At 40.5% G+C, this 11,528-nt stretch overlaps 1 protein-coding gene across 4 annotated transcripts; it reads left to right on the top strand.

Annotated features, from left to right (window-relative positions):
- The first annotated feature begins 2,779 nt into the window (after positions 1-2,779).
- Positions 2,780-11,202, top strand: pdcd2l (programmed cell death 2-like). Of its 4 annotated transcripts, none has more exons than XM_084061097.1 (5): positions 2,780-3,168; positions 3,694-3,819; positions 4,796-4,960; positions 5,384-5,537; positions 6,806-11,202. In XM_084061097.1, exons 1-5 carry the CDS (start codon positions 2,796-2,798, stop codon positions 7,149-7,151), a joined length of 1,164 nt encoding a protein of 387 aa, XP_083917223.1. In that variant the 5' UTR covers positions 2,780-2,795; the 3' UTR covers positions 7,152-11,202. The 4 variants fall into 4 exon arrangements, with proteins under 4 accessions (XP_083917223.1, XP_083917221.1, XP_083917224.1 ...); XM_084061095.1 differs by having other exon boundaries at positions 4,790-4,960; positions 6,806-11,200; XM_084061098.1 differs by having other exon boundaries at positions 3,697-3,819; positions 6,806-11,199.
- The last annotated feature ends 326 nt before the right edge of the window (positions 11,203-11,528 follow it).

The raw sequence follows: 11,528 nt of genomic DNA on the forward strand, positions 1-11,528 counted from the left end.
GCAAGGCCACCGTGAATCCCTGGAGACGGCTTATGACCAGGTACAGCAGCGCCTAGCGACGAGGAGGAGGCAGCGTGACCAGAGGTATAGGAGCCAAGTGCATGACCCAGGGTTGAAAGAAGGCCAACTGGTCTACACCAGAAATCATTCGGTGAAGGGGCGAAACAAGATTCAGGACACTTGGGACTCCACTCCATATCGGGTAGTGCAACAGCCAGACCATCAGGGGGCGGTTTATTCCATTGTTCCGGCCAGCCATGATGGACCCGTACGCCGGGTGTATCGGACGGAGCTGAGGGGGATTCCAGGTGAGGAGGGAACCCAAGATCAACAAGGCCCAAACCATGACAGTAGTGAGGAGCTGGAGGAGGATGAGGAGGAGGAGGATCCAGAGCTGCTCCTTTTGGAGATGGATGGAAGTGAAGATGAGGCCTCCAGTGGGGTAGGAGTGGATGCCCCAGAAGTGGATGTAGCCTTTGATGCCATGGAGGAAGCAGAGGAATGTGAGTCCCCGGAAAATAGGGGGCTTCGAAGATCTTCAAGGAAGACGGCGGGACAACACAGTAATCCACACAATCTACCCCAGCCCATAATGCCTCAAGAGGCACCAGTACAGGAGATGAGTTAGGAGGTGAGCTATGTGTAATACTGGGTTAAGTAAGTGCAGTTGTTTTAAATTTGATTTATTTTTATTTTTCAGTCCATCGTCGGGTCGCCGATGCACTTGGAGGGGGTGTAATGTAGCCTGTGGGACCTCCCAGCGGCGTCAGTTCACAGCTGCAACCAATGCCTAAATGATTAGTATAAAGGTATAGGGTAGGGAGCTGAGCGGTGCGGTAATGAGTGTCACGAAATCACCTGCCGTCACGCTGAGCTGGGGAGGAACTGTGGTAGGCAAACATTTACATGTGCGATTTTGTAACAGTTATTGATTTTATAGTGGTGTATTTTAAATTGCATTATTTTTATATAGGACTTGGCAAAGGCTGTGAGCTGAGCTGCTGTGGTTATGATCAGTGGACCATAGTAGTAGGTAGGCACACGCCATGGCAATATTCTAATTATTCTTAATAATTATGGTATGTTATTGAAACTGATATTATGATACTTTACAGATTGCCGAGGCGTTGTCTGCCGCTGCCCTATGGTTTATTGTCCCTTTTAGTTTAATATGGTTTTGTGTTTGTTTGATTTTTTGTTTATTGTTTAATTTGGCTGCTTCCCACCTGAGCACCGTTTCATCACAACAGAGCATTCAGTTATATTACATCAGTAGCCAATGTATACTGTACTATGTGCAGCTTGCTGTGCCCCAACTGAGTTCTGTGTATAAACTTTATAAAGGGTTCGCTGGACTGCCCAGGTTCCTAGTGTTGCTCAATAATTGTCTTGCTATTTTATCTATTGCTCTTCTAACCTCATAGCTTTTATTAAATAAAGATCAGTACTCTGTACTATGATTTTATACACTGTGTTTGTCATTCATTTGACAGCCTGACTGCGGAAACCTTATATGGTGTTTATTGAGTTCCCTTTAACTCAGCCTAACTAAAGGGTGGCGTAGTCTTATCTACCGCTGTGTTACATTAACATTTTCGAAATTGTGTTTTTTGTGTCATTTTGGACAAATAACAATTTTACATCGAGGTGCCCAAATGTCCCTAGTGCCCACCTTTCAGGTTACCCTGCCGCTGGATAATGTCACTGATTCTGAAATGAGGCATTTTACTTTTACATTTTCTATTTTAAGAATATTTGTAATGCTAATAATTGTGTACTTCAGTATTTTTGCCTTGTGATATTGCTACTTGTTGACATATGCTCTCCATTGTATGTGCTCTTATTTTGTGCTCAACCGGAAGTGCTTGTTAGCCTGACGTGTATAAATTGACTGACTGAATAAACACACCCAGTTCTACTTGAATGGGTTGAGATGATGCCAGATGTCTCCTTGTCCTCCTTATTACTCCGTCCGTATAATTTCATCGAAGTATTTTGGTACACAATGCAGATCGTTGCAGTGCAGCTCTGCTAACACTACTTTTAGTGGATTAAAAGTAAATACAATCGGAGTACTTCCACAACTGAACATGAGCAGTGCACCGTTTTTACTACCGGCAATATTTTGGTAACGGACCTGAAAAAAGACTTCCAGTGTTGCCATGTCCGCTTATTATAAGTGACTTTGGGCTTGTTTTCTGTAAAGTTGCTGTAAATATTGCTTGTTTCCAAAGTGTAGATGCTTATTTGGGCTTGTTTCCTAATGTTGTTTAAACATGTTCACGTTAAGGACCCCCCCCCCAATTGTATTTTCCCCCTTCTATAATACACAGGGGCAGGGCCCCAATAGAAACAAGCCGTAGTGCTTTCTTGGGTTCAATCCTTTCAGCTTTGTATTTGTATTGAACTGTACTGCACTTTCTGTGCTTTTATTTCTGTTAACTGTTAATGAAGTATTCAATCAATCAATCAATCATATACTTTCAGTGGACTGAATAATGTGTGCCCTGGAACCTGTGTACCAGATTTGTGTTGTTACAATATTCCACATTTTCCACACTTTTTCCTTCTTCTGAAAATAGAAGCTCACAACCGTTGTGAGCTTGTAAATTGGCTATATCAAAATATCCAATGCATATGGGTTTAAAAGTGCTCATGTGGCCCATACGGTTGCATTTTTTTTTGGCTTGTTTTCATAGACCTGGTTGCTTATTTCTCTCACTGAATCTGGCAACACTGAAGACTTCCTTCCGGTGGCCTCGCTGTCAGCTGAGTCAACATGTGAAACGAACAACATGGCTGCGCCATCGTCATCCTCCAACGAGGAGATCATAACAACTCTGATCGGCTTGTGCGACGGGGAGCTTGACACCAGACATCATCACCACCACTCGTCTTCTTTCTCCACCAACAAGATCGGGGACCTGCCGGACCCCTTGCCCGCGGTGCGGTGGCAGCATCCCCGCTGCAGTGTGTGCGAGGCTGCCCTGGTCCATGTGGTCCAGATCTACTGTCCGCTGCACGCCTCTCCGTATCATAGATGCATACATGTGTTTGCGTGCTGCGGTCCCACCTGCACCGGGAGGCAACAAGACACCTGGAGGGCTGTGAGATCTCAGTGCCTGGAGACCGACGTGAAAGCTACGAAAACTCCACTGGTGGAAGAAGGTGAAGTACTGTTATTACTATTATTAACAGGGATCATCAATATGTCCACACACGGCCAAATGTGTCCGTGGCAAAGACTTGTCCTTGTCAGTGGCAAATGTTGGATTTTGTTTTTGAACATTATGATGTTCTTATTTTGATCATACTGAATGTCTGTCTCCACTCTCCAGGTTTTCTTCAGAATAATATGTCTGAAACGTATTTACCATGACACTATGGCACATTAGGAGTCCACCGGTACAGTGGTTATCAAACTTTTAATTTTCAAGGACCCCCATAACTTGAGAGTACAAATGGAGCCAAATGGACACTACATTTGGTAGGGAAGGGTAGTGTAGAGAGTCACACTTTTTGATGGCTGGTGGTAGGGCATTCCACACATTGTGGTGGCATAATAGTAGAATGAATTCATCCCCATGTTTGTGCAGAATCTGGGGGGAATGAAATCAGTGGAGCTCCCTCTGGTGTTGTGTCCGTGGGCGTTATAATGATTATGGTCCCATCCCTCGGATCCCTCCAACCCAGCAGCCAGCCCAGCAGCAGTGAATGGTCTTCCAGTGAGCAGCAGCACAGACTGGTGTGAGGATGCTGACGATTGGGGCATGGAGGATGAAGACCCCCCAACACGCAATGCAGCACCAATACACACAGGTAGGCCTGGGACATTCATATCCTCACAATATAATAACTAACACTCTATAGCAGGGATTACTATGGGAATATAGAGCGATTATGAGGAAGGCCAGCAAACCGTAACCGTCAATCAATATAAAATCACTGCATATTGAGTGTATGCAGTGTTGCAATGCTGAATTGGAACGTGGCTGCACTCTATTTTAATCACGTTAATGTGCGTGACACGCACACACGCACGTCGCTTAACACCTACACTACAGGTCACACAATGGACAATTGATATGCATCTAGGATCATTCCTATGTTAATCCACCTGGTGTGAGTCGGGAGCCTTTGTAAACTTTGTTGAGGTGTAGTAGTTTTAAATCTATGCATGTGCCTGCTCCTGGTCAAATAGGTTCCTGCACGGCGTGCAAGGCCGTCCCATGAGCAATGCAACCCTGAGTGTATGACACATGTTTTTAAAATGATAATAAAAAAAGAATGGTTTTGGACATGCAGGCCTGTCACAATCATTACATAATCGCCTAATAACAATTATTTGAGATAATGATAATCGTCATAATCGTTTCCATGTTGGAAAATGTTCACATATTTTAAAAACATTTTTTTTAAATAGTGGAAATAGCAGATCTACAAGCTCACAACGCGTTGCATCGCGACACGTGTGAGCCTGTAGATTGGCTATTTCTTTTAATGTTTTTTTTTAAGTATAAAGATTATTTTAGCTATATAATAATTATGTCAGTCATTTCTTTGTATATTTAGGTTATTTGTCATATCTGCCCTGTGCAACTTCAAAGCCTAAAACGCCAAACATAAATTACATTTTCATTCATAAGTTCCAGTGTTCAAAGACAAGAACACAATAATTAAATCGTTAATCGCAATTATTTGTGTGACAATTAATCGTCATGTAAAATGTCATAATTGTGACAGCCCTCCATACAAGGTTTCCAACTTTGGTTTTGTCCATATTGTCCAGCTGTAGATCCAGGGATCAGGGCCCCTACAGCCGTTGAGTGTGAAGTCAGCGAGCAGCTGGAGGATCTGACGTTGAAAGTGTGTGACTCACAGACTGAGCAGCAGTGTGTTCCTGTCCTCCGTCCATTTTACGTCAGTGTGATGGAGGAGGATGACCTGCATGCACAGCAAGGTTAGTATCTCACTTTCAAAGATGTTTGGGGTCAGTATTTAGATATTTGATTTTAAACTCTATTTTAACGATGATGGATTCATTGAAATCACCCGTCCTTGGTTCTGGTGACTGATATTATCCTTCTAATGTGTGAGGGGGCTGTGTTTTTTCAAATACTTTTTTCATTTATTATATTTTATTTTTTCATTTCCCCAGAAATGTCAAATGTTTTGTCAATTCTATTTTTTTTGTCTGTTTTACTTAATAAAATCTATCAATTATTTATGGATTTTATTTTGGTAAAATAAATACAAGTTCCAACACAATAGAACTTAAACCCAGGGTATGAACATAAATGTAATGAAACACTTATTTCCAATGTTGTCGTGAAAATGAATTAAATAAATAGTCCAATAATGAACATAACAACCCTGGGTGCAGAGGATGTCTTGGAGCATCATGTGCGGAAGCTGTTGAAGGAGTACGAGCGGAGAGAAGGAGTGAGTGTGGGGGAACTGGATGGCTGCGACGCCGGCGGAGACGGGGAGAAGTATGAGAAGACCAAAGCCAGACACGGTGATGCTGTCTTCTCTAGGTCAGTCCCGTCACAATTATTTTGAGTAGAGGTGGGCATAGATTAATTTTTTTAATCTAGATTAATCTATCTGCAATCCTGGAGTTAATCTAGATTAATCTAGATTAAAATGGCTCATTTGAAGTCTGCCGAAGGCATTCAAAATATGTGTGTTCTACCCAAATAATGACCAGAAGTAAGGCCTTGCTTTTACGTTTCTCAGGCCAGGTAGCCCATTACACCATGAGTCCATCAAATATTGCGATATCGATACGATATACGATATTACCGTTAAAATGTCATATTCTATATTTTAAGTGTTGCAACGTCAAATTATAAAAAAAAAAAAAACTGTCAATATCACTATTTAAGTGCTATTGGGTTCCCACACTTGTTATTTGATATTCTAAGTGTAGCAACATTGAAAACTAAGCATTCTTCAAAAAACTTCTATAACAAGTCAGTATCACTCTTAACTTTAAGTATCCTATTTTTTTGGTTCACACTTTTTATTTGATATTCTAAGTGTAGCAACAATGAAAACTGAGCATTCTTCTTCTTTAAAAAAAAAAGCAAGTCAGTGCACTCTTATTTTGAATTTCTCTGACCTAAAGTAAAACGGGACATACGCTCTTATTTTGAAGGCCAACCGTCCGGAATCAGATGTTACTCTCGTTTGGCTTGACGGACATGTGATTCTAAGTGAAAGACAAGTCGCGGAAAATCACTGAGTTCAATAAAACGAACGTCAATCCGACGAATGGACATAAACAGTCAAGCTTTTCATGCAGAAGGCTTTAGGCAGCTTGTTACATTAAGGACATTCATTTTCAATGAGAGGCGAGCGAGTGCAGCTCCTCTAACTAAGCAGCAGGTAGGAGGAGCAGTCTGACACACGCATGTATGCTCGTCACACAAAACACATCGCTCGCGCGCGCACACACACCCACACCTACTTTCAACGCTACATGCAGTCCCCCCCCCCCCCCCCCCCCGGGCGCGGACACACACACACACACACACACACACACACACACACACACAGAGTAAAGCTAATGTACTTGGCTCCCAGACCCAACTTTGAGAATAGATTAACGGCGGTAATTTTTTTATCGCGCGATAAGAGTCCGCCGTTAACTTAGCCCGGTAACGGCGTTAACGGCCCGGCCTTAATTTTGAGATAATCAAACAGAAACATAATTTTGATTTATCTACTCCATTGATCACTGACAAAAAAAACAATTGAATTGTTAATCAAACTAAGGTTTCATGATGGCATTCTTCTCCAGGTTCATGAAGAAGATCTCCATCTGTCCGGAACAGATCCTGCGCTACTGTTGGAACGGCAAACCTCTCTTCATCTCGGAGCCTCCTTCTAACATCACCCAGATGGTTCCTCCCTGTAGCTCTTGTGGAAGCCCCAGGACCTTTGAGTTCCAGCTGATGCCCGCTCTGGTGAGCCTGTTGCGGGATAAAGACTCTACCACAAACTGTGACCCGGCAGCGGTGCTGGAGTTTGGAACCGTGCTGGTGTATACGTGTAGGAACAGCTGCTGGCCCTCTGGCTCAAGCAACATGCCTCGAGAAGAGTTCCTTTTCGTCCAAGCAGACCCTGACCAGAAATTCTTCAAGTGACTCTAGAGGCAGTGGTTCTCAATGTTGGGTCTGGGAAGACCATGGTTCTAAATCAGTGCAATCTTAAGGTGGTTACACACCGGCGAATATAGCGAATATACGCAAAATTCGGACTCGTTCCGAATAATTAAAAAACGCTTTTTCGCTTCGCTTTTTCGCTTTTTCGCTCCATGTACGGAGCCATTGACTTTATAAGGTTTTTAAAAAAAACGCATTATTCGCACGAAAAAATCGCCCCGGTGTGTAACAACCTTTACCCTTCAGTCTCCTGTTAACAGAATCTGTTTTGAGATTAAAATCTGTCTTTATATCAAAAGAGTACAAAAGTTAAAACATTTTTCAAAAGACTTTATGAAATGTTCAAAATAATACAAAGAATTCCACATAAAAAAACAACAACTTAAGAAATAGTTAAAATAGCTGCTCTAAACATTCTCAAAACATGTCTCATCGCCGGCTATTTTCTCCGTTAAATAGGCCGAAAGTATCATAATGTATTTGTGTATGTTTGGGTCACGGGGAGACACCAAATGTATGGAACCCTTACGAGTACAAGTGTAGATTGGGGTCCCAGGCAGATGGTATCAAATGGGGGTCTGTGGCATAATGCATATCAATTTGGCCGTGGCCTATACAGTATGTTTTGTATGAGAACTGTAATGACATGCACATTATAGTTGAAGGATAGGATGTTTAATAGTGTTGTGGGGGTTTGGATAGTGTGCTTCAGGATGTTTCGGTAGAGGTGCTCAAGACTTGTCACTGCATACCAGAGGATCCTGGGTCCTATTACATGAAAGGAGAATTAAATAAGCCTGGATTTAAGTAAAATCCAGGTTTGACAAAGTCTGGTCCGTACAGCCTGGTTTATTCCGTTCCATGAACGCCAACCCAGCTTTTAGTACTACATTTTGATGCCAATACTTTAGTACTTTTACTGTTGGACTGTTGCAATCCTGCACCCCCTCTCACTTCTATCATCCCTGTTATAATCACACATTATAACAATCCTTCGTTTGTGCGCATTCCAAGGCATGTTTCAAGGCCAAATGGGTTTAACAACTTTAATTTAACAGCAGATACCCTGCAGCCCTCTTACTGCTAGACCCACATCCAACACGCTGCATCCGTCTGAGTCTATCCCAGCTCCCACTTTAACTCCACATACTTTTAAAAATAGAAAAGGCCTGGGTATAATGCACCTTAATATTAGAAGTATTTTAACAAATGAAAGGCTAGATCACCTAAAAATTTTGGTATCACAAACTGACCCTGATATTTTGGTTTTAAGCGAAACTTGGCTAAAGGAAGGTGTCTCTGATTCTGAAATATTTCTAATTGATTTTAACTTGTTTAGAATAGACAGAAGTGCCAGAGCTGGTGGAGTGGCCATTTTCATTAAATCACGTTTCTCAGTTACTGTTTTAAAAACCTTAACTATGCCAAATTACTTTGAATTTATTGCTCTTTTGGTTAACCTGGGGCCAAATAATTCTATTACTGTGATTGGGGTTTATAGACCTCCCTCTGCTGACTCCGGAGCTATTGATATACTGGCAGAATTGATTTCTCAATATAGTACCTCTGAAATTTTAATTTTTGGAGATCTAAATTATAACTGGTTATCAAATGCTTCTGACTGTCTGAAGGACATATGTGGTAATCTAAATCTAGTCCAACTGATTACTGAGCCTACCAGACCTAATCTAAATAACATTTTAGTAAATAAGCTTGATAAGATTACTGCTTCTGGTGTCTTTGATCTAGGAGTAAGTGACCACTGCTTAATATTGGCTGCCAGCTTTTTGAATTTTTACCTACAGCTGGCTGCCAGACTTTTTCAATGAGAAAAAAAAAGCACTTAGGAGCCGAGATACATAATTTTTAAGTTTTCAGTTATAAGGAAGTGTCTGGGAGCAAAACTCTTCGGAAAATCATATCTCCTTGGTCTTTGGGGTTTTTTTTTAAATTAAAAAAAAAAAAAAAAAAACTTATTTTGAATTTTTTTTTTTTTTGAAAGAACGCAGATCTGCGTCAATGGCAGCCAACGGGCTTTTGCGCAAATGAACGCAGATCTGCGTCAATGGCAGCCAATGTGTTAATAGCCTGTATTAGAGATACACATGTAAAGAAAGCTCACTCAGAAATTGTAATAAGGAGAAATTTTAAACATTTTAACGAGATGGCCTTCTTATCTGACCTCCAAAATAGTAGCATTTCTAGTATTCTAGACATCATGGATGTAAATGTAGCACTGGATCATTTTATACAAGTTTTTAACTCTATTGTAAATATGCATGCCCCTTTCAAAAAGCAAAGAATACAAGCTAGGACTAATCCTTGGTTCACTTCAGAATTATCATCTCTGCTTCAGGCGAAAAACAAGACCTGGGTTTTAGCCAAGAAGTCAGGAAACCCCTCTCATTGGCTTGCTTTTAGGCAACTGAGAAATGCCTTCTCATCAGCTGTAAGGAAAGCGAAATCGGATTATTATCTAGATGCTATACTTCGATGTGATGCCTTCACATCAGCTGTAAGGAAAGCGAAATCGGATTATTATCTAGATGCTATACTTCGATGTGATTCTAACCCAGCTAAATTCTGGATCACCTTTTTGAGAATGAGGTCATAGCAAATGAAAATTCTGGAAGCACACATGTGGACGTTGTGAGCCATGTCTCACACTGAGAGACATGACTCATTTCTCTCTGAAGCCTTTTATTTATAATGATATTTTTACTGCCTTGCTCTGCATTGATTCGAAAAGGTCAACTGGGGAAGACTGTTTGGATCCATTTTTCCTTAAATTAGCTGCTCCATTAATTTCAGAGCATATAACACATATTTTTAATCTCTCTGTGTCAACATGTATTGTTCCAAATGTTTGGAAAATGGCCCATATCTCACCACTACACAAAGGTGGAGTTGGAAGTGACCCAAATAATTATCGGCCAATTTCCATGCTTTCCTGCTTAGTGAAAACTCTGGAGTCATTGGTAAATAAGCAGCTTAAAATATTTTTATCAAACAACTCTGTATTAACCCCACTTCAGTCGGGTTTTAGAGCTAAGCACAGTACAATCACTGCCACTACCCTAATTGTAAATGATATTGCTTCTGCTGTAGATAAAAGAAAACATTGTGCTGCACTATTCATATATTTATCTAAAGCTTTTGACACAGTTGATCATGCATTACTCTTAAATATACTACACAGCACTGGGTTTGATAGAGATACCTGCACTTGGTTTCAGAGCTATCTGACAGAGATCCCAGTGCGTGAAAGCTGGGAGAGCCCAATCAGGGTTCTTACCAATCTCCAAAGGCGTCCCTCAAGGGTCAATTCTGGGCCCTGTTTTATTTACTTTATATATAAACAACATGGCTTTGTCTTTTGATGGCTGCCAAGCCCATTTTTATGCAGACGACACCATTCTTTATTGCATTGCTGAGTCTGTCCAGCTGGCAACTGAAAAATTGCAGTTGTCATTTAATGCGTTAAAGGTAGGGTAACGTAAGTGATATTTTTTGGGTTAAAACAAAAAGTATTTTGTAAAAAGGTTAAAACACTATATTCTGATAGTAATCATTGCTATAGAGTGTTTTTTCAGTAACAGGAGTCTCCCTGTCGCTCCAGCTCTTTAATAAACAGAAAATACATTTTTCGGTAGGTGTCAAAATCTCAGCCAATCAGGAGAAAGTACCCATTTTTAAGCTTCATTTGTATAGTGTTCCAGTTCCAATTTTGTCAGCTCATTTCTTAGTGTCATCACTTCCAATTCCACTTGTTTAATCTGTATCCTGATTGAGTTTTCTGTCCTGGTTGGATAAAATTGGAAATGAAACTGAAACTGAAACGAAAATGCATTTTCTGTTTAATAAAGAGGTGGAGAATTCTTTTTTCTTTTTAGTGTTATTTTTATTTTATTTCTTGTGTTTTAGTACTGTTTTTTTTTTTTGTTTTTTATTTCAAGTATGTGTATCTGTCTTTTGAAAAAATGTTGTTCCAATAAAAATTGAGTTAAATAAAAAAATAAATAAAGAGGTGGAGAGACAAGGAGACTCCTTTTACCGAACAAACACTCTATAGCAATGAGTACTATCAGAATATTGTGCTATTTAACACTTATTTTAACAAAAGCAAATCACTTACCCTACCTTTAAAGGATTCCCTTAAAAGAGCTGAAACTTGTACTTAATGCAGGAAAAACTAAATACATGTTATTCTCTAGGGCCAGGGAAATAGATTACAATAGCCTACATATTACTACCTCAAATGGAACCATCATAGAAAGGGTTACTGAATATAGATATCTTGGAATCTGGCTTGACGAAAAATGTACTTTTAAATATCATTTAGACAATCTTCCTGCAAGC

Source organism: Gymnoscopelus microlampas (genome assembly GCF_963454915.1).
Source record: "Gymnoscopelus microlampas genome assembly, chromosome: 6".
Lineage (NCBI taxonomy): Eukaryota > Metazoa > Chordata > Actinopteri > Myctophiformes > Myctophidae > Gymnoscopelus > Gymnoscopelus microlampas.